General features: G+C 39.8%; 1 protein-coding gene and 4 non-coding genes across 5 annotated transcripts; 1 reads left to right on the top strand and 4 right to left on the bottom strand.

The window, feature by feature from the left end:
- Positions 1-1,156: 1,156 nt before the first annotated feature.
- Positions 1,157-1,228, bottom strand: trnac-gca. Its single transcript has one exon. It is a non-coding gene; the product is annotated as a tRNA-Cys (tRNA).
- A 1,257-nt stretch (positions 1,229-2,485) lies between these two features.
- Positions 2,486-2,557, bottom strand: trnac-gca. Its single transcript has one exon. It is a non-coding gene; the product is annotated as a tRNA-Cys (tRNA).
- Positions 2,558-3,819: 1,262 nt separating this feature from the next.
- On the bottom strand, positions 3,820-3,891 carry trnac-gca. The gene has a single exon. It is a non-coding gene; the product is annotated as a tRNA-Cys (tRNA).
- Positions 3,892-5,151: 1,260 nt separating this feature from the next.
- On the bottom strand, positions 5,152-5,223 carry trnac-gca. The gene has a single exon. It is a non-coding gene; the product is annotated as a tRNA-Cys (tRNA).
- A 2,725-nt stretch (positions 5,224-7,948) lies between these two features.
- LOC112257100 (transmembrane protein 144-like) lies at positions 7,949-14,436 on the top strand. Its single transcript, XM_024430669.2, has 12 exons — positions 7,949-8,144; positions 8,463-8,630; positions 8,721-8,843; positions 8,942-9,041; positions 9,215-9,295; positions 9,429-9,507; positions 9,946-10,019; positions 10,227-10,345; positions 11,817-11,936; positions 12,371-12,468; positions 13,520-13,573; positions 13,835-14,436. Exons 1-12 carry the CDS (start codon positions 8,039-8,041, stop codon positions 13,916-13,918), a joined length of 1,206 nt encoding a protein of 401 aa, XP_024286437.1. The 5' UTR covers positions 7,949-8,038; the 3' UTR covers positions 13,919-14,436.
- Positions 14,437-24,236: the final 9,800 nt, after the last annotated feature.

Raw genomic sequence — 24,236 nt, 5'->3', positions numbered from 1 at the left:
CCCATAAAGTATTTGATTTCAAGATGACAAATATATTACAATCTGAGACCTATTGATCTGAAGTCTATTGCACTTCCACCTCTGTTAGGAACTGTCTGACAGAGAATAACCATCTAATGAGGGACATTTTTGCAGAGCACTCCCTCTCTCAAGAAACACTGAGAAAGTACTTGATTTCAAGGGGCGCCAGGATTTGATCCTGAGAAATTGTCTAATAAGGGAGATTTTAGCTTGTGATCAACATAACCTAATAAAGAAAACTATCTCTTTGAAAACATACCATAAAGTGTTTGATTTCAAGTTGACAAAAAATTACAATCTGAGACCTATTGATCTGAAGTCTATTGCACTTCCACCTCTGTTAGGAACTGTCTGACAGAGAATAACCATCTAATGAGGGACATTTTTGCAGAGCACTCCCTCTCTCAAGAAACACTGAGAAAGTACTTGATTTCAAGGGGGCGCCAGGATTTGATCCTGAGAAATGGTCTAATAAGGGAGATTTTAGCTTGTGATCAACATAACCTAATAAAGAAAACTCTCTCTTTGAAAACATACCCATAAAGTGTTTGATTTCAAGTTGACAAAAAAATTACAATCTGAGACCTATTGATCTGAAGTCTATTGCACTTCCACCTCTGTTAGGAACTGTCTGACAGAGAATAACCATCTAATGAGGGACATTTTTGCAGAGCACTCCCTCTCTCAAGAAACACTTAGAAAGTACTTGATTTCAAGGGGGCGCCAGGATTTGATCCTGAGAAATGGTCTAATAAGGGAGATTTTAGCTTGTGATCAACATAACCTAATAAAGAAAACTCTCTCTTTGAAAACATACCCATAAAGTATTTGATTTCAAGATGACAAAAAAATTACAATCTGAGACCTATTGATCTGAAGTCTATTGCACTTCCACCTCTGTTAGGAACTGTCTGACAGAGAAAAACATTGAATGAGGGACATTTTAGACTGAGTAACATAACCAAAAAAGGAGCACTCCCTCTCTCAAGATACACTTAGAAAGTACTTGATTTCAAGGGTGTGCCAGGATTTGAACGTGAGAAATTGTCTAATGAGGGACAATTTTCCCTGAGTAATATATTCGAAAAAAAGAGTCCTCCACCCTCAAAATACTCTTTGAAAGAACTTGATTTTAAGGGGGCATCAGGATTTGAACCTGGGACCTCTTGATCTGCAGTCAAATGCTCTACCACTGAGCTATACCCCCTCTCCTATAAAATGTCTAAAGGCAGAAAAATTGTCTAATAAGGGACATTATAGCTGGAGATCAACAAAAACTAATAAAGAACACTCTCTCTCTGAAAACATACCCATAAAGTATTTGATTTCAAGATGACAAATATATTACAATCTGAGACCTATTGATCTGAAGTCTATTGCACTTCCACCTCTGTTAGGAACTGTCTGACAGAGAATAACCATCTAATGAGGGACATTTTTGCAGAGCACTCCCTCTCTCAAGAAACACTGAGAAAGTACTTGATTTCAAGGGGGCGCCAGGATTTGATCCTGAGAAATTGTCTAATAAGGGAGATTTTAGCTTGTGATCAACATAACCTAATAAAGAAAACTATCTCTTTGAAAACATACCCATAAAGTGTTTGATTTCAAGTTGACAAAAAAATTACAATCTGAGACCTATTGATCTGAAGTCTATTGCACTTCCACCTCTGTTAGGAACTGTCTGACAGAGAATAACCATCTAATGAGGGACATTTTTGCAGAGCACTCCCTCTCTCAAGAAACACGAAAGTACTTGATTTCAAGGGGGCGCCAGGATTTGATCCTGAGAAATGGTCTAATAAGGGAGATTTTAGCTTGTGATCAACATAACCTAATAAAGAAAACTCTCTCTTTGAAAACATACCCATAAAGTGTTTGATTTCAAGTTGACAAAAAAATTACAATCTGAGACCTATTGATCTGAAGTCTATTGCACTTCCACCTCTGTTAGGAACTGTCTGACAGAGAATAACCATCTAATGAGGGACATTTTTGCAGAGCACTCCCTCTCTCAAGAAACACTTAGAAAGTACTTGATTTCAAGGGGGCGCCAGGATTTGATCCTGAGAAATGGTCTAATAAGGGAGATTTTAGCTTGTGATCAACATAACCTAATAAAGAAAACTCTCTCTTTGAAAACATACCCATAAAGTATTTGATTTCAAGATGACAAAAAAATTACAATCTGAGACCTATTGATCTGAAGTCTATTGCACTTCCACCTCTGTTAGGAACTGTCTGACAGAGAAAAACATTGAATGAGGGACATTTTAGACTGAGTAACATAACCAAAAAAGGAGCACTCCCTCTCTCAAGATACACTTAGAAAGTACTTGATTTCAAGGGTGTGCCAGGATTTGAACGTGAGAAATTGTCTAATGAGGGACAATTTTCCCTGAGTAATATATTCGAAAAAAGAGTCCTCCACCCTCAAAATACTCTTTGAAAGAACTTGATTTTAAGGGGGCATCAGGATTTGAACCTGGGACCTCTTGATCTGCAGTCAAATGCTCTACCACTGAGCTATACCCCCTCTCCTATAAAATGTCTAAAGGCAGAAAAATTGTCTAATAAGGGACATTATAGCTGGAGATCAACAAAAACTAATAAAGAACACTCTCTCTCTGAAAACATACCCATAAAGTATTTGATTTCAAGATGACAAATATATTACAATCTGAGACCTATTGATCTGAAGTCTATTGCACTTCCACCTCTGTTAGGAACTGTCTGACAGAGAATAACCATCTAATGAGGGACATTTTTGCAGAGCACTCCCTCTCTCAAGAAACACTGAGAAAGTACTTGATTTCAAGGGGGCGCCAGGATTTGATCCTGAGAAATTGTCTAATAAGGGAGATTTTAGCTTGTGATCAACATAACCTAATAAAGAAAACTATCTCTTTGAAAACATACCCATAAAGTGTTTGATTTCAAGTTGACAAAAAAATTACAATCTGAGACCTATTGATCTGAAGTCTATTGCACTTCCACCTCTGTTAGGAACTGTCTGACAGAGAATAACCATCTAATGAGGGACATTTTTGCAGAGCACTCCCTCTCTCAAGAAACACTGAGAAAGTACTTGATTTCAAGGGGGCGCCAGGATTTGATCCTGAGAAATGGTCTAATAAGGGAGATTTTAGCTTGTGATCAACATAACCTAATAAAGAAAACTCTCTCTTTGAAAACATACCCGTAAAGTGTTTGATTTCAAGTTGACAAAAAAATTACAATCTGAGACCTATTGATCTGAAGTCTATTGCACTTCCACCTCTGTTAGGAACTGTCTGACAGAGAATAACCATCTAATGAGGGACATTTTTGCAGAGCACTCCCTCTCTCAAGAAACACTTAGAAAGTACTTGATTTCAAGGGGGCGCCAGGATTTGATCCTGAGAAATGGTCTAATAAGGGAGATTTTAGCTTGTGATCAACATAACCTAATAAAGAAAACTCTCTCTTTGAAAACATACCCATAAAGTATTTGATTTCAAGATGACAAAAAAATTACAATCTGAGACCTATTGATCTGAAGTCTATTGCACTTCCACCTCTGTTAGGAACTGTCTGACAGAGAAAAAACATTGAATGAGGGACATTTTAGACTGAGTAACATAACCAAAAAAGGAGCACTCCCTCTCTCAAGATACACTTAGAAAGTACTTGATTTCAAGGGTGTGCCAGGATTTGAACGTGAGAAATTGTCTAATGAGGGACAATTTTCCCTGTAGTAATATATTCGAAAAAAGAGTCCTCCACCCTCAAAATACTCTTTGAAAGAACTTGATTTTAAGGGGGCATCAGGATTTGAACCTGGGACCTCTTGATCTGCAGTCAAATGCTCTACCACTGAGCTATACCCCTCTCCTATAAAATGTCTAAAGGCAGAAAAATTGTCTAATAAGGGACATTATAGCTGGAGATCAACAAAAACTAATAAAGAACACTCTCTCTCTGAAAACATACCCATAAAGTATTTGATTTCAAGATGACAAATATATTACAATCTGAGACCTATTGATCTGAAGTCTATTGCACTTCCACCTCTGTTAGGAACTGTCTGACAGAGAATAACCATCTAATGAGGGACATTTTTGCAGAGCACTCCCTCTCTCAAGAAACACTGAGAAAGTACTTGATTTCAAGGGGGCGCCAGGATTTGATCCTGAGAAATTGTCTAATAAGGGAGATTTTAGCTTGTGATCAACATAACCTAATAAAGAAAACTATCTCTTTGAAAACATACCCATAAAGTGTTTGATTTCAAGTTGACAAAAAAATTACAATCTGAGACCTATTGATCTGAAGTCTATTGCACTTCCACCTCTGTTAGGAACTGTCTGACAGAGAATAACCATCTAATGAGGGACATTTTTGCAGAGCACTCCCTCTCTCAAGAAACACTGAGAAAGTACTTGATTTCAAGGGGGCGCCAGGATTTGATCCTGAGAAATGGTCTAATAAGGGAGATTTTAGCTTGTGATCAACATAACCTAATAAAGAAAACTCTCTCTTTGAAAACATACCCATAAAGTGTTTGATTTCAAGTTGACAAAAAAATTACAATCTGAGACCTATTGATCTGAAGTCTATTGCACTTCCACCTCTGTTAGGAACTGTCTGACAGAGAATAACCATCTAATGAGGGACATTTTTGCAGAGCACTCCCTCTCTCAAGAAACACTTAGAAAGTACTTGATTTCAAGGGGGCGCCAGGATTTGATCCTGAGAAATGGTCTAATAAGGGAGATTTTAGCTTGTGATCAACATAACCTAATAAAGAAAACTCTCTCTTTGAAAACATACCCATAAAGTATTTGATTTCAAGATGACAAAAAAATTACAATCTGAGACCTATTGATCTGAAGTCTATTGCACTTCCACCTCTGTTAGGAACTGTCTGACAGAGAAAAAACATTGAATGAGGGACATTTTAGACTGAGTAACATAACCAAAAAAGGAGCACTCCCTCTCTCAAGATACACTTAGAAAGTACTTGATTTCAAGGGTGTGCCAGGATTTGAACGTGAGAAATTGTCTAATGAGGGACAATTTTCCCTGAGTAATATATTCGAAAAAAGAGTCCTCCACCCTCAAAATACTCTTTGAAAGAACTTGATTTTAAGGGGGCATCAGGATTTGAACCTGGGACCTCTTGATCTGCAGTCAAATGCTCTACCACTGAGCTATACCCCCTCTCCTATAAAATGTCTAAAGGCAGAAAAATTGTCTAATAAGGGACATTATAGCTGGAGATCAACAAAAACTAATAAAGAACACTCTCTCTCTGAAAACATACCCATAAAGTATTTGATTTCAAGATGACAAATATATTACAATCTGAGACCTATTGATCTGAAGTCTATTGCACTTCCACCTCTGTTAGGAACTGTCTGACAGAGAATAACCATCTAATGAGGGACATTTTTGCAGAGCACTCCCTCTCTCAAGAAACACTGAGAAAGTACTTGATTTCAAGGGGGCGCCAGGATTTGATCCTGAGAAATTGTCTAATAAGGGAGATTTTAGCTTGTGATCAACATAACCTAATAAAGAAAACTATCTCTTTGAAAACATACCCATAAAGTGTTTGATTTCAAGTTGACAAAAAAATTACAATCTGAGACCTATTGATCTGAAGTCTATTGCACTTCCACCTCTGTTAGGAACTGTCTTGCAGAGCACTCCCTCTCTCAAGAAACACTGAGAAAGTACTTGATTTCAAGGGGGCGCCAGGATTTGATCCTGAGAAATTGTCTAATAAGGGAGATTTTAGCTTGTGATCAACATAACCTAATAAAGAAAACTCTCTCTTTGAAAACATACCCATAAAGTATTTGATTTCAAGATGACAAAAAAATTACAATCTGAGACCTATTGATCTGAAGTCTATTGCACTTCCACCTCTGTTAGGAACTGTCTGACAGAGAAAAAACATTGAATGAGGGACATTTTAGACTGAGTAACATAACCAAAAAAGGAGCACTCCCTCTCTCAAGATACACTTAGAAAGTACTTGATTTCAAGGGTGTGCCAGGATTTGAACGTGAGAAATTGTCTAATGAGGGACAATTTTCCCTGAGTAATATATTCCAAAAAAAGAGTCCTACCCTCAAAATACTCTTTGAAAGAACTTGATTTAAGGGGGCATCATCTTGATCTGCAGTCAAATGCTCTACCACTGAGCTATAGGAACTGTGCTATAAAATAACCATCTAATGAGGGACATTTTACATTTATAAGTCTATTTCACTTCCTCTCTGCTGGAACTGTTCAACTTGAGAAAAAATACTAATGAATAGAAAATAATAGCATGACCTGTTAGGAACAGACAGAGAAAAAATTCCAGGATTTTAGAGCACTCCATTTCTCCATTAGACCACAGAAAAAACGTATGATTTCCAACATGGTTATCTGTTTATCTTTGCATTGAGCTCAGGTAAGGATAAGGACAGTGATGAGGCATAGGCTAACTTCCAATACTCATTTTCAACCGGAAGAAAATGTGGTCCAAAGTCAGAACGCAATATAGAGAGGCTGTGGTTATACCTTATGTCAGTGTGTCATCGCAAGACAGGAAGGGGTGTCTTTGTTGCCATAGAGAATGAACAGGGACACCTGGCAAAACAGATGAATCAGATAAGTTAACAGACTTATATATATATATGCAAGAATTGATACATGTATACATTTGTGCATGTAATATACAATGCCATACATGCAGGCCGAAAGATACATCATTTTCTTGTCACAATAATAGCCTAAACAAACATATTTTTATATTTAGCAGATGTTATCGCAGGTGTAGCGAAATGCTAGTGTTCCTAGCTCCAACGGCGCAGTAGTATTTAACAACTCACAACAATACACACACATTAACAGTGAAAGAATGTAATTAAGAAATATATAAATGTTAGGACAAATAATGTCGGAGTGGCATTGACTAGAATACAGTAGAATACAGTATATACATATGAAATTAGTAAAACAGTATGTAAACATGATTAAATTGACCAGTGTTAAAATCTGAAAGTGACCAGAGATTCCATGTCTGTTTACATAGGGCAGCAGCCTCTAAGGTGCAGGGTTGAATAAGTGGGTGGTAGTCGGCTAGTGACAATGACTAAGTTCAGGGAAGGGTACTGGGTGGAGGCCGGCTAGTGATGGCTGTTGAACAGACAGCTTCCCTCCTGTTCTGGAGTGAAGTGAGTTTCGGAAAAACTGAAAGTATGCATTTTAGAAATAGTTTTCATATGCAAAAATAACATGGTCACTGTAGTAGAACGTTTATTTTGATTGCCGATATCCTGCATATTTTTAAAGTCCCATGTGAACAGGATTACCAGGGAAGTCGTTGTTCTTGCACAGCATGTAAAGGTTTGAAAAAACAACAACAATTATATTAATCTGACTATCCACAATAATTGTATTACTGTGTGCAAGTAACCGTGCTCATTGATTATTTGAGGTCACAGATGGTTCATTTATGTTTATATTAGTGCTAGAAGCGTCACTACAGACACCCTGGTCCGAATCTAGGCTGTATCACAAACGGTTGTGATTGGGAGTCCCATAGGGCTGCGCACAATTGGCCCAGCGTTGTCCGGGTTTGGCCGGTGTAGGCAGTCATTGTCAATAAGAATTTGTTCTTAACTGACTTGCCTAGTTGAATAAAGTTTTTAAATGTAACCTTTATTTAAGTAGGCAAGTCTGTTAAGATCAAATTATTGTTTAGATGGAGTAGGCCAACTAGTGTTGGGGACAACTGAAGCATTGTCGCTGAGCCTAACTCTAATTATTTTCCTGACGTTAATCACATTCACCTAACCTGCATCAGTATCGCCACTGGGGAACACACTCAAAATTAAGGCCAGCAGCCTAATTGATTGCCTATCTTAATTAGTGTCAGCTGTTGAGGCATTATTCCTTGTTGTGGAACTGCACGTAATTGTCCTTAAAACATGGCCTTGCACAACATCTGTGCAAGTTTTGAAACAGGTTATCGTCAATTATGGCAGAAATGCTAGATATAAACATGTTTAAACTTTTTCTCCTGATTGCTGTCATGATGTGGTCGTCTCCGGGGAATTTCTCAGAAGCGGAGAAAGTCGAACAAGGTATGTAACCTACTCACCATATACCTATGTGCTAGCAAACAGATGCTTGAGTTGGTAAAAAAATCAACAATGCATGCTGCCTTGAAATGATCATTATCTGCAGTGTGTCTTGAAGAAACTGTATGGCTGGCTGGCTGCTTGAACAATCTTCCAGACAACACTTGTTTAATCCTGTTTCATGTTGCTAAAGGTTCACAACATTCATTTCAAAATATATATTTATAATAACAGCATATGAAATGCTCTTGTCTATTGGTATTACTGGACTACTTGACTCTGATAAAATGGCCCTTGACTAAATTCAGTAACATTCTTCAGATGTGCATGTAGATGAAAATGCTACAATGAACACTGAAGTAAGAAGATTACCTTTGCTCGGTTCATCGAACAAGACTGAAATGGCTTATGGCTTTGTTGCAAACAGTATTGCTGTGATCTTGTATGGCAGCAACTTTGTCCCCGTCAAAAAGATAGAAACTGGTGATGGTAAGAGATCCATAAAAAAATCATAATGCATGTTTTTAAACTTCTCTCATTTGACCATCTTGTAATATTTTAACATAAATACATCTTCAGGGATGTTTTTCCAGTGGGTGAACTGTGCATCCATATTGGTAGTTTCGATGATTGGTGACTTGATACTCCACTCTCCCAAATTCCATCCGTTGGCAATGCTGGGAGGTGCAGCCTGGGCCACAGGTATGACTCCAACTTTCAAGCTGTACTGTAACCTTCACACAAACATAAATTGGGCCCCCCCCCCCCGAACTACTGAAATGTTTCATAAATGTTTACAGGCAGTTTAACAGTTGTCCCTGTAGTAAAAGCCATTGGCCTTGGACTTGGAGTTTGTATTTGGGGATCCAGCAGTTTGCTGATGGGCTGGATAAGTTCAAGGTAAGGTTGTTTTTTTGTGTGTATATATATATTGTTTTTGCACAGTAAGTCCTCATATTTTACATTTGAAAGGGCAATTCATATTTAGGCTCAAAAGAACAATTTCCATAGGGATTATGTTCTTAGACCAGACATTGAGTCAGAGGTAATTTAAGTATTTTTTTCTTCAACAGGTTTGGATGGTTTGGTATTGAAGCACAGGAAGTTGCCAGACCAGTATTGAACTACTGTGGTGCTGGTTTGTGCTTGTTGAGGTAATGAGTCATGAAAGCACCTAATCCAATAACTCAGAATAATACTCTTGTCACTGGTCAATTTGTTATTCATTTTATATAGTGTATTTGAAACTCTCATAAAAATTGCATGGCATTTACAATTTGTTTCCAGTGGACTCATCCTTTTCTTTGTGAGGACTAATGTTGGAGAACCTCCACATTCAGAATGCACCCCCTTACTGATTAACAGGGTAATTATGCTTGATGTTTGGAAGTCCAAATGCCTTTGCTCAATAGCCATGCAGTATCAGTTAGTTCAATTAAAAAAATAATCTGAGGGGCAATCATTTTGGATACATGTCAGACCGCAGCAACGGTGACATGAAAGCGTACCACAACACATACCACACCGCAACTTCACAGCAAGACCAGATTTAACACCAAGACATTACCGCACATCAGCCAATGACTGGTTTGTCTATAAAGTATGTCATTCATGACACTTATTGTAATAGCTCTCTAGAAACATCAGTGAGGCAAAAAGTGTAACGATCAATTCTTCTGCCACCACAGGACAGACTTGTCACAACTGCAGGAATGTATTTTGAGTTTGCATTGAGATGACCATGGGAAACTGCTGTGCTGACTTATCGTGTACACATCTGACTTGACTATTTTGTCTACTTAAGATTGTGAATTCTGGTGTCTATGGGCCTTCGGAGTCCTGGGTGGATGTCATGGGAGCAAAGAGAAAACGCTGTGTGTGAGTACAACCCTTAATCATTCATGACCGTTGTGTTCACAATTGAGTGGTTGGAGCTGGGCTGAAGCCAATTGATTTGGGCTCTAGTTACATGTTGGGATGTGACTTAACTGAACATTCATTTTCTTTTGACTTTTGGACATGGGGCTAACTCAGTAATTATTGATGCAGTCATAAACACTCTCACCACCCTTTTGACTTCTTTAGAGGCTGCTTGTTGGCTGTTGTTGCAGGCCTGTTGTATGGGGCCTCCTTTGTTCCAATCCTCTACATAAAAAGCCATGCGGCAGACCACGACAGCATCTGCTATGGAGCCAGTCTATACGGTGAGGTGCTAGGTGGCAGGATCCTAGAGACTGTAGCCAATCACGCATTAACATCTCTGGTACAAGTAAGCGTCCCACCTTGACAACAGCCAGTGAAATTGCAGGGTGCCAAATTCTAAACAATAGAAATCCCATAATTAAAATTCCTCAAACATACAAGACTATACACCATTTTAAAGAAACTTCTTGTAAATCCAACCAGTGTCCAATTTATAAAAGGCTTTACTGCGAAAGCACAATGCGATTATGTTAGGTCAGCGCCTAGTCACAGAACTATAGTCATTTTCCAGCCAAGGAGAGGGCTCACAAAAGTCAGAAATAGAGATTAAATTAATCACTGACCTTTGATGATCAGATGGTACTCATAGGACTTCATGTTGCACAATATATGTATGTTTTGTTCAATAAAGTTCATATTTATATCCAACGCCTCAGTTTACATTGGTGCATTCAGAAATGCATTCTCAAACAAACATTCGGTGAAAGTGCAGAGAGCCACATCAAATTAGATATACTCATCATAAACATTGATTTAAGATACAAGTATTTAACATACATTTACAGAAACTTCTCCTTAATGCAAACCCTGTCAGATTTCAAAAAGGCTTTACGGTGGCAAAAGCACACTTTGCAATTATGTTAGGTCAGTGCCTAGCTACCAAAACCATACAGCCATTTTCCAACCAAGGAGAGGTGTCAGAAATAGTGTTAAAATGAATCATTTACCTTTGATTTTCATCTAGTGGCACTCCCAGGTCTCCATGTTAGACAAATGTTAATTTCTTTCGATAATGTCTCTTTCGATAATGTCTCTCTTTATATCCAAAAACCTCAAGGCACAAGGCGCGCTCTAAACACCAAGACGAAAAGTTTTAAAAAGTCCAACAAAAGTTAGTAGAAACATGTCTAACGATGTTTAAAATCAATCCTCAGGTTTTTGTCATAAATACTCAATATTTCAACGGGACAAAAGCTTCATCAATAAAAAAGGAAAAACAAGAAAAGTGTCTTCCCGGTCATGTGCAGGACTCATGTCTGGAAATTTCCACCGTCCTCTCTTTGAAGAGTAAACGCCTGAAACAATGCCTAAAGACTGGCCACGTGTGGTGGAAGCTATAGAGATAGTGAACTGGGTCCCAAGTCTTTGTATGGTGGAAAGGCTTTCATTTGAAATACAGCCTTTCAAAATAATAGTACCTCCTGGTTGGATTTTCCTCAGGTTTTCGCCTGCCTTATCAGTTCTGTTGCTAACTTTAGTTTTCTATCCAAATCTAATTATATGCATATCCTAGGTTCTCGGCCTGAGTAGCAGGCAGTTTAATTTGGGCACGCTTTTCATGCAAAATTCCAAATGCTGCCCCCTACACTAGTGAAGTTAAACTCAGTAGTTTGTGTAATGCTGAAGAGTGTTTAGCCTCAACAACGTGTAAAGTCTACATATTGTCAACCTAATGTGCCCCCCATTTCCTAGATCTTGACTATGTGTTTGCCATGTGCTGTGGAATCTACCTCACCAGCACGGTGTATTTCTCCATCTACTGTGTAGCCATGAGGAGCAGACCCAGGCTGTTCTCCAGAGCCATCCTGCCAGGTGCTCTCCACTCATTCTAATTCTCCTCTGCCTGAACTGTGCCCTGAACTTCTACCCTCCCCCCTTAAAATATGGGCTTTATGCAATTGTGGGGGTTTCTATCATCATCCATGAGGGCAGGTTGAGTCCAGGGCTGGCTTAGAAGTGTTTCCCAACTCCAGTCCTTGACTACCCCCCCCAACAGCACACATTTTTGTTGCCCCAGACAAATTCTTAATTCAACTTGTCAACTAATCATCAAGCCCTTGACAAATTGAATCAGGAGTTTTTGGTCCAGTGTCACAACAAATATGTACTATTGGGTGTACTTGAGGACCCAAGTTGAGAAACACTTGGTTAAAGAATTGGGCCGGGAAAGATAATGCCATGTGTGATACTATTTTTGTAAATAATGTTAAGTAGGGGGTCACTAAATTTCATTCTCCTATGTTCAGGCTTTTTGTCAGGTCTGATGTGGACGTTGGCCACTTATTGCTGGTTTCTGGCTAACAACTACCTTAGTGCCGTGGTCACCTTTCCCATCGTCTGTGCAGTAAGTACACCACTGGGATGCCCCCTGACATACTTTGTGTGGACACCCCTTCAAATTAGTGTATTTGGCTGTTTCAGTGATACCAGTTGCTGACAGGTGTATAAAATTGAACGCACAGCCATGCAATCTCCATAGACAAACATTGGCAATAGACTGGCCTTAAGGGCTTTGACTTTCACTGTGTAGAATGCCACCTTTGCAAAAGGTCAGTCAAATCTGAGCCCTGCTTGATCTTCCCTGGTCAACTGTAAATGCTGTTATTGTGAAGTGGAAACATCTAGTAGCAATAACAGCTCAGCTGTGAAGTGGTAAGCCACAAATAATTGGACTGCTGATGCACGTTGCGCGTAAATAGTCTCTTCAGTTGCAACACCACCGAGTTCCAAACTGCCTCTGGAAGCAATGTCTGTGCACTAATTGTTTGTCGGGGATTTAAAGAAATGGGGTTCCATGGCTGAGCAGCCACACACAAGCCTAAGATCACCATGCGCAATGCCAAGTGTTGGCTAGAGTGGTGTAAAGCTTGCCACCCTTCACCATCTGGCAGCCTGGTGTACGAATCAGGAGTTGGCGAAGGACAGGAACTGTTAACTGAGCCAGGCCTAATCGCCCAACATTAGTGACTGACCTCGCAAATGCTCTTGTGGCTGAATGGAAGCAAGTCCTCATAGCAATGTTCCAACATCTAGTGGAAACCCTTCCCAGAAGAGGGGAGGGGTTTTTAGCAGCAAAGAGGGGACCAGCTCATATTAATGCCTATGATTTTGGAGTGAATGTTCGACGAGCAGGTTACATACTTTAGGTCATGTAGTGTGTTTTTGCTAAATGACTCATAGGCACAAGTTGTGCTATAAAAACTATGTCTGTGTATAGGTTATGAAATTGAGATTTGGTGATGTCTTTTTAACAGAATATAGTTTGTGCCATTGTCAGTTTCTTGAATGTGCTACTGTTCCCGGTAATGCTAAATGGAGAGGACCTGACAATGGTGCGTTTGTAAACATGAAGGTGTAAGTGATCCAATTTCAATTAACAGAATTCCTCTTTCTAGGGTAATTGTCTAGTTGCAGCTCTGTGGGGATGTCTGGTTTTCAAAGAAGTCAAAGTAAGTGTCCCGGAGTGAGCAAATTTAGCTGATTTATTAGTCTAGGAAACTGCCTCAGGTTCTGGGAACAAGACACACTTGACAATTGCTGAAATTGAAGTATGAACTCAGCCATTTATGTAATTTTGTGGAAAGATAAAATAAAGTTCCACGTTAATTTTCTAAATTTAGTTTTTGCACTAGAATTTCCAAATGTAATACAAACCAGTGTGACATGCCATCAGATATTTGCTGTATTGACTAATGCTCGTCTTGTTTCAGGGCTTGGTAAACTGTTCAATCTTCATAGTAGCCTCCTGTGTTGTCCTGACTGGATCAATGTTGACAGCCTTCTCCAATGTGTAACAGAGAATCAATATACCCCCTAGATGGCAGCATTTATACAGGAATGGCCATCCTAAAGGAGTCCTGAGGTGATGTCTTCTGAATGTTGCTAATGGACCGAGCTGATTCACGATCCCCTATTCTGTCTGAGACAATCATACTGTTCTGGACAATACATTCCTATCTAAATGTTCTAATGTTACGCCCTCCTGAACAGGGCCCTGGATGGTGAAGTGTGTTTGTCTCTGATAGTCCTTCAGTTTAGTCTGTACATCTAATGGAGCACTTTATCACCTGGTTAATGAGGGTTCAGCTGTTGCTGGGACTTCTGTCACGTATTCAATAGTTTGATGAATTCAAGGGCATTTTGAATGTTAAGCGGGACTATGTATAATTAATTTAACATGTTCATACTCTACTGAAAATATTTATGGTGTTGTCTGTGGCATTTTACTATGTATGTGAGTTAGTCATAATCTTTGTAAGATCTTAATGTTAATCTTTATATGGGACATGTTTGAATAAAATGGTTAACACTACAAGTTTGAGCAGTGAACTTTGAAGAGAACCTGGTGGAAAACAGGAACCCTAAATAGTGTGCTAATATACAGCATAAATTGAGGCAAACTGCTGCCTTTCAGTCTTCATGGTTTTAGCTGAAAATCAAATGGAGGATGTGTACCTCTCTTCCCAGATTACCTATACAGAACCTATGGAAAGTACTCAGACCGCTTGACTTTTTCCACATATTTGTTACGTTACAGTGTTATTCTAAAATGGATTTAAATAAATCCCTCAGCAATCTCAACCCCATAATGAAAGCCAAAAGTTTCTCCAAATTTAGCGACTGTATTAACATACCTTAATTACATAAGTATTCAGACCTTCTGCTATGAGACTTGAATTTGAGCTCAGGTGCATCCTGTTTCCATTGCTCATCCTTGATGTTTCTACGGCATGATTGGAGTCCACCTGGGGTATATTTAATTGATTGGACATGATTTGGAAAGGCACAGCTAAGGTCCCACAATTGACAGTGAATATCAGAGCAAAAACCAAGCCATGAAGTCAAAGGAATTGTGTCGAGGTACAGATCTGGGGAAGGATACTTAAAAATGTCTGCCGCATTGACTGTCCCTGGTCAGAGAGCTGACCAATAATCTGGTCACTTGGACAGTGCTCTGGAGTTCCTCTGGAGATGGTTGAAACTTCCAGAAAGACAACTGTCTCTGCAGTACCAATCAGGCCTTTATGGTAGATTGGCCAGACGGAAGCCACTCCTCAGTAAAAAGCACATGACACCCCGCTTGGATTTTGTCAAAAGACACCGACCATGAGAAACCAGATTCTCTGATCTGATGAAACCAAGATTCAACTCTAACCTGAATGCCAAGCGTCACATCAGGAGGAAACCTGGCACCATCCCTACGGTGAAGCGTGGGGGCTGTGGGGATGTTTATCAGCCTAGGTGACTGATCAGGTGTGAGGCAAAGATGATTGAGGTGAAGTACAGAGATCCTTGATGAAAACCTGCTCAGGGCCTCAGACTGGGACGAAGGTTTTACATTCCAACAGGACAATGGCCCTAAGCACAAGGCAAGACCATGCAGGAGTAGCTCAGCCCAGGTCTCTGTCCTTGAGTGGCCTAGACTTGAACCCAATCAAACATGTATAGAGAGACCTGAAAATCGATGTGCAGCAACGCTCCACATCCAACCTGACAGCTTGAGAGGATCTGCAGAGAAGAATGGGAGAAACTCCCCAAATACAGGTGTTCCAAGTTTGTAGCGTCATACCAAAGAATACTTGTTGCTGTAATCACAGCCAAAATGTGCTTTAAAGTACTGAGTAAATGGTTTGAATACTTATAGTTGTGATATTTCCGGTTATTATTTGCAAAGTTTCTGAAAACCTTTTTTTGCTTTGTCATTATGGGGTATTGTATGTAAATTAAAGGAAACAAATATTTAAGAATAAGGCTGTAATGTAACAATGTGGAAAAAGTCAAGGGGTCTGAATAATTTACAAAGGCACTGTAAATGCAAAATGTGAAGTGTTGGTCCCATGAGCTGAAATAAAAGATTCTAGAAATGTTCCATACGCGCACAAAACTTTATCTTTCAAATTTGGGGCGCACATTTGTTTACATCCCTGTTAGTGAGCATCTCTCCTTTGCCAAGATAATCCGTCCACCTGACAGGTGTGACAAATCAAGGAGCTGATTAAACGGCATGATCATAACACAGGTGCACCTTGTGTGGGGACAATAAACAGCCACTAAAATCTGACTGCAGGAATTTTTCCTGTTGCCAGATAACTGAATGGTAATTTCTCTACCATAAGCCACATTTCACCACATTTTAGAGAATTTAGCAGTATGTCCAACCGGCCTCACAACTGCAGACCACATGTAACCACACCAGCCCAAGACCTCCACATCTGGCTTCTTCACCTGCGGGATTGTCTGAGACCAGCCACCCGGACAGCTGATGAAACGGGAGTATTTCTATCTGTAATAAAGCACTTTTTTGGGGGGGGGACTAATTCTGATTCGCTGGGCCTGGCTCCCATGTGGCTGGGCCAATGCACTACTGGGCATGATTAGGGCCTAATTCATTCATTTCAATTGACTGATTTGCTTATATGAACTAACTCAAATCATTAAATGTTGTGTGTAGGGTTGCACATTCAGAGGTGGAAACTTTCCGTGGGAATTAACGGAAATATATGCAAATGAATATTAAGAATTTAAATATAGATGTTTTTTTGCATTGGATATATTAACCATATCATATGGAGACAAACAAATATTTTACCTAATCAGCAGTAGACATAATTGCAAATAGAATTCCAATCGAAATCAAAAAACAATTTAGTTACGAATTGAACTTTAATTAAATTAGTTGATTCTTCACATGAGATTATTTCACGGAACAACAAAAGGGAATATTGAATGATCCCCAATGATCCATCACATCTCCAAGAAAATGTCTGCATCTGTAAAATGATAGTCTAGAAACTAAAGCTTTGGTTGTCTTCCTCTCAGGCTTCCATGTCTTCTCCCTGGACCTCCTCAATGTCCACCTCTTGAACATCAGACGCTGAGGCCTCATCTTCACTGTCACTTCCCAACCTTGTTGAGGATGGCTCGTTGTCAGGCTCAAAAAGCCTCAAATTTGCACAGATGGCCACCAATTTTTCAAGCCTTGTATTGGTCAGCCTGTTGCACGCTTTGGTGTGTGTGTTCCCAAACAAGGACAAGTTGCGCTCAGAGGCAGTTGATGTTGGTGGGATGGAGAGTGATGGAGGCAACAGGGGAATGAGCCTCAGATCCACAAAGTCCCTTCCACCAGGTGGCTGATGAGATATGTTGGCACGACTGCCATATTGCATCTCCATCCCAAAGTCCTTGCTTGGAAATTTACTTTGCCAGACTGCCTAGAACCTTGCACTCTTCCAGGCCAAGGTGGCGAGACACGGTAGTGATGACACCATAGGCCTTATTGATCTGTGCACCAGAAAGGATGTTCTTGTCAGAATACTTGGGGTCCAACTTGTACATTGCGGCATGTATGGGCTTCAGGCAGAAGTCTTCACGCTTTTTGATGTATTTCAGAACTGCAGTTTCCTCTGCTTGGAGCAACAGGTAAGTGGGCAGGGCAGTACGGATTTCTTCTCTAACATCTGCAAGCAGAGTCTGAACATCAGACAGGATGTCATTGTCTCCCTCGATCCGTGTAATGGCTACTGCTATAGGTTTCAGGAGTTTCAGGCTGCTTACCACTCTCTCCCAAAATACATAATCCAGGAGGATCCTCTTGATGTGGCTGTTCATATCGACAGACTGTGATATGGCCATTTCTTGGAGAGACTCCTTCCCCTCCAGGAGACTGACAAACATGATGACAACACCACCCAAATGGGTCTTGCTGGGCAGCTTTATTCTTCTCACTTTGCTTGGGGAGGTAGATTGCTCCTCTAACTTGATGAACCTTCACATACCTAACCAATTCCTTGGCTCTCTTGTAGAGTGTATCCATTGTTTTCAGTGCCATGATGTCCTTGAGGAGCAGATTCAATGCATGAGCAGCACAGCCAATGGGTGTGATGTGAGGGTAGGACTCCTCCACTTTAGACCAAGCAGCCTTCATGTTCGCAGCATAGGCTGTCAACAGTGCAAATACCTTCTGTGGTCCAAGGCCATTGATGACTGCCTTCAACTCATCTGCAATTTTGAAACCGGTGTGTATGTTGTCCCTTGTGTCTGTGCTCTTGTAGAATACTGGTTGAGGGGAGGAGATGATGTAGTTAATTATTCCTTGCACACGGACATTCGACCACCCATAGGGGATGATTGCAATACAGTCTGCTTTCTCTTTGATTTGATTGACCTTCACTTGAACTCTGTTGAACTCTGCATCCAGCAAATGAGTAGATAAAGCATGCCTGGTTGGAGAGGTGTATGCTGGGCAAAGAACATTCAGAAATCTCTTCCAATACACAGCCTGTGAGCATAAGAGTTGAACCAGTTGCATACACAGCTCGAGCAAGACATTCATCAGCATTTCTCTACGTTCCTCCATTGAGTCAAAAAAACTTCTGATTCCAGGAGGACCATGAGCTGCTGCTATCGATAAGGTGTCTGATTCATAATTTTCACCTCGAATAGAAGTAGAGGGATTTTTGTCAAAGGTTGCTTGTTGTGAGCGCTGAGGGAACTTTATGCATTTTGCCAGATGATTCTGCATCTTTGTTGCATTCTTCACATACGATTTGGCACAGTATTTGCAAATGTAAACAGCTTTTCCTTCTACATTAGCTGCAGTAAAATGTTAGCTGCAGTAAAATGTTTCCACACATCAGATAGTGACCATGGCGTTTTCTTGTAAAAATGAGTAAAAAAAACAAATACAATTCCATGTACAGATAAATAGTTAAGCAGTTAGATTAAACAACTCCTTTGTAAGATAAATGTTTTAGAATGAAACATGTATGGAAACAGGTGAATTAACACTCCTCAGTTAGCAGGCTCAAGCAAGCTAAAACCCACATGGTAGAAAAAACTAACTAGCAGACATAGTTAACAAGTTATAAATGATTTAAACGCACTTTGCTGTAGGCTACTATTTACTAGTTAACAAAAAAATAATGTATGTCATATAAATTATATTCACCCCACCCAGTGTTGTAATTAAATCTTACCAGAAAACATGTAGTTCTTGGCTCAGACAGTGTAGTAGTGTGGGCTCAATAGCATTTAATTTGTGTGCAAGATCTTGAGAAACAGCTGTACATGTGATGGAAGAGTGCAACATGGGAGAGTGAACCTGATTATTTATCCCATGGCAATATGTAATACAGTGCCTTGCGAAAGTATTCGGCCCCCTTGAACTTTGCGACCTTTTGCCACATTTCAGGCTTCAAACATAAAGATATAAAACTGTATTTTTTGTGAAGAATCAACAACAAGTGGGACACAATCATGAAGTGGAACGACATTTATTGGATATTTCAAATTTTTTTAACAAATCAAAAACTGAAAAATTGGGCGTGCAAAATTATTCAGCCCCCTTAAGTTAATACTTTGTAGCGCCACCTTTTGCTGCGATTACAGCTGTAAGTCGCTTGGGGTATGTCTCTATCAGTTTTGCACATCGAGAGACTGACATTTTTTCCCATTCCTCCTTGCAAAACACCTTGAACTCAGTGAGGTTGGATGGAGAGCATTTGTGAACAGCAGTTTTCAGTTCTTTCCACAGATTCTCGATTGGATTCAGGTCTGGACTTTGACTTGGCCATTCTAACACCTGGATATGTTTATTTTTGAACCATTCCATTGTAGATTTTGCTTTATGTTTTGGATCATGTCGTTCCACTTCATGATTGTGTCCCACTTGTTGTTGATTCTTCACAAAAAAATACAGTTTTATATCTTTATGTTTGAAGCCTGAAATGTGGCAAAAGGTCGCAAAGTTCAAGGGGGCCGAATACTTTCGCAAGGCACTGTAGTTGTTCATTCTTAATGAAAGGTGAATTGTGCCATTTTCGCTATTTGCTTCTGAATCCACACAATGGGCTTTTTATTAACATGTAAAAGAATAGGAAATGAGTACTAATATGAGAACTTCAGTCATTTATTTGAGGGGATATGGCAATGGGTATTTTTTGTGCTTTCGTTAGGCTGACGAATCGGCTAATAACTCACTTCAGAATCTGTGTAGCTGTAGCAGCTATCTTGTCGAGGATACTTTTGAATAGGAGGACCACAGGGACAAACTATTGTTCCTCGGGTTCAATCCTAGGATTTAAGTCCCCTCCTTTTGTATTAATTATGTATAGTTTGAGAAGTACTTGTATGACCCTGCACTTTCAAAACCTCCCAGCTAATCATGATAGGTTGTGTCTGTCAGGACAGCAGACATTGTTGATGCTTTACCTCCGGGAGTAAGGTGTACTTCAGATGTCATAGGTTTCCTAGATGGGGCACCATGATTGTTCTACTGTTCTGTGTTGTCCTGAAAGGGGTGGATGTTATCGTTGGTGTCCTAAAATAACCTGTGGCTATAGTGGAGTGGAAACGGAAGTGTCCAGATACACAATAGAATTAACGCATATAGTGGCCATGTACTAAGCGGAGTCCAAACTGAAGTGTTAAAACGCAGAATGAATTAACCTATTTACCGATATTCTCACACCCTGCATAGAGGGATTTTGTTAATGACGATCATAAAAATAATGTGTAAGGGAAGGACACAATGTTGGCTCAAGTTCTTTGGGACATTCTAATTGCTCAGATTTTGCAGAAGGTGTCCCTGCACATATAGTCCCAACTCTGATTATCTAACTTTATATCAGTTTCAAATTCATGTCCGTGATCTGTAATGCTGTAAAATCAACAAATCCATAAGTTGATTAAAACAGAGCCCACACACTTGTTATAGCGTAGCGTGCGATGAGATCTCCCAATAACTGATTGGATGAAAACCCAACTTAAAAAATTGTTAAATGCGTTACTGTTTTTAATTTCAATCTGAATAACAATGCTATTGGCGCTGGTCTCTGGTGCTTTTTGGGATGTAATGATACTACTGTAGGATCGGACAATGAAAGCAAAATCCTGTTGAGCTTGTACCAAATAAATCCACCTAAAGTTTCTAAAGCTTTAAGTTTGGTCACCTGGCACAATGAATGGACATGACATAATACTGATGAAATGCCTCAGCAGATTGCTTTTCTTGTCGAACTCATAAAGGCAATGTTTCTATATTTCATCTACGCATTCAGCTTTTATTTCCTACTGTCTGTTGAGCATGAGACATGACATTTTGAAAGAAGACCGTACTTTAATAGAATAACCGCACTCGCTATGCTCCCCCGCCCACCCCCAGCACCTTAACCTAGAAGTTTAAGTTTAAAAATGAATACCTGTCAAAAAAATAGAGCTAGGCCTTTAAAAAAAGGATTCGCTCAAACTATCGGACAATGAAGTTAAAATGGAGCTGCACTTCATTTCATGTTTTTAATGTTCATTTTAAAGCGGCAATTTTAGGGCAGGTCAGCGTGCTTGCTCTACGAGTGCTTTGAGTGCTTCGGCAGTATGCAAACAGCATGACCACTCATAAGTAAAGTGCACTCAACGATGCCGGCCCACATTCACAAAGCCTCACAGAGTAGGAGTGCTGATCTCGGATAGTTCCAATTTGTCATGTTTATTCAGATCCCCATTAGCTAACGCCGTAACACTAGCTAATCCTCCTGGGGTCCAAAACCAATTAACAAGACATGACAAACGACCACAAATCACGACTTCACAAACATTCATCAAGGGGACTTGTTTTAGTTTAGTTTAGTTTATTAATTTGACCATTTAAAAAAAAAGAACAAGCACACATAAAACTTCAAAGCTATACATGCACATGAATAAAATCATCGAGGTTAACACACAATAAAGTCCGGGACTTATTTCCATTGTGTTCCTCTAGAGACAAGATGGCTAGACAAGATCAAAAAACAGTATGGCAGTGAAATAATAAAACAAAACATAGAAGAGGAACATCTATCTCATCATTCCAGTTACATCATAAGGGTTATTCATACGGTCACAGAGGACATCAAACATATTTTTACTTTATTTTTAAAGCTGCCCAGAGAGGACGTTGTTTTTATAGGCAGAGGCAACTCATTCCATTCTGAGGCTCCAGTATACAAGAAAGTACCTTACCCAGCATTACTCCTGAACCTGTATGAGCACACATCAGCAACGCCTGATATGGTGCTGTGATTGTGTGCATCCCTAACACGAGGAAAGTAATCACTTAGATATCTGGGCGCAGGACCATAAATACTCCTGTAAACCAAACCTACTCTAATCTGGGACACCCTAGCCTCAACAGGCAGCCAGTTTAGTTCCTGAAAGCAGCTCCCCCCTATGTGAGTATGTGGACTTACCTTCAATACTACCCTGATCAGCTTATTCTGGGCTATCTGGAGCTTCTCCTTCATAAATTTAGATAAGCCCCCAAACCAAGAAGTACTAGCATAGTCAAAATGACATTGAATGAGGGCAGTAGCTAGCACTATCATGGAGTTCTTATCAAACAGCTTGGACTTTTTAGCCAAAAACTTAGTTCTGGCATTAACCTTCCCTAGCACCTTATTGACCATTCTCACACCTCCCAAGATTCCATCAAGGATACATCCCATGTAGCTAACAGAGGTTTTAGTAGTCAGCACCTCACCCCCTAACTCCACTCTGATTTCAGACGACCTACACAATTTAAGTCTGGATCTAAAAATAATTGCTTCAGTGCAGAGACTTTAGCTTAGTTAGTAATGTTAGTAATCTCTGTGCTAAGTATTCTCTCCAACATAGTTTCACTTTTGTGAGACACCAGAAGTGTAGAGTCATCCGCATAAAGAAAAAGATGGCAAGAGCAAGCATCTTTCATATTGTTAATATACAATAAAAACAGCAGAGGCCCAAGTACGCTCCCCTGCGGAACACCACAACTCATTGATTTTGCCTGAGACAGTGAACCATTAGCCTCTACTACTTGCTCCCTTCCTGATAAATAGGACTTTACCCAGCCTAGAGGAATACTGCTTAACCCCAGTGCCTCCAGTTTGTAGATTAGGAGACAGTGGTTAACTGTATCTGAGGCCTTCTGTAGGTCAAGCAGTACCATTCCACAGAGATTTATATCTCTTTCCTGATGAAGTTTTTGTTAGTATCTGTTATTTTACCAGATAAGTTAACCGAGAACACGTTCTCATTTGCAGCAGCGACCTGGGGAATAGTTACATGGGAGAGGAGGGGGATGAATGAGCCAATTGTCAGTCAAGTCAGTCAAGTAAAATAGACATGAATCAGTGGAGTATGTTTTTCGAAAACCCAACTGAAAATCATACATCAGACCCTGTTAGTTAACATATTCATACATTTGCTCGTGTACATCTCTCTCCAGGATCTTTGATGTTACACAGAGGATAGATACAGGTCTATAATTCCCAGGGTCAGACTTTATCCCCTTCTTATACAGAGTTATATCTTTAGCTTGTTTCATGTCCCTGGGAAAGGTGCCTTGTTCAAGAGAGAGATTAACGATATGTGTAATACAAGCGCCAATTTGTTCAGCAGAATCTATTAGAAACCTTGCAGGAATATTATCCAGGCCTGTGGCTTTGGAGCATTTAAGCTCTGCCAGCATACTGACTATTTTGGCTGTTGCTACCTTTACAAAATAAAAAGAGTTTGGCTGAACCCCTAACTCTACATAATACTTCTTGACTTGGCTACTTCCAAACAACCAGAACTGGTGGGCAGCTTGCTAACCAGCTTGCTGGCAACAGAAGTAAAAAAAAAAATTGTATTCATTGGCAACCTCTGCTTTTTCATATGCCATCTCATCTTTGATGTTCAGTCCAATACTGTTTAGTTTGTTTTGGTAGTACTACTACATCCTAGTTCCTTAAATGATTTCCAAAGCTTTTTAGGGTCATTTTTGTTTTCAATGATTTTCTCAGCAAAGTAACCCCTCTTAGCTTCATCCATCCTGCTCTGTGCTTCATCCATCCTGCTCTGTGCTTCATTTCTGTGACATTTATATAGGACAAAATTATGCTGCTCTTGGGAGTTCTTAAATTTTTTAAAGGCCTTATTCCTTGCTTGGATAGATTCTAGAATCTCATGATTAAACCAAGGGCTAGATCTCTGCTTTACTCTGATCTCTCTAATGGGAGCCATCACATTCACCACATCAAGGAATCTACATTTAAAGACTTCCCAGGCACTGTCTACCCCTACACTATCTAGCACGGGTCAATGTTGGTTTATACCTGG

This window comes from Oncorhynchus tshawytscha, linkage group LG08, assembly GCF_018296145.1.
Source record: "Oncorhynchus tshawytscha isolate Ot180627B linkage group LG08, Otsh_v2.0, whole genome shotgun sequence".
In the NCBI taxonomy this organism is placed as follows: Eukaryota; Metazoa; Chordata; class Actinopteri; order Salmoniformes; family Salmonidae; genus Oncorhynchus; species Oncorhynchus tshawytscha.
This window is presented reverse-complemented; position numbering and strand designations above follow the sequence as displayed.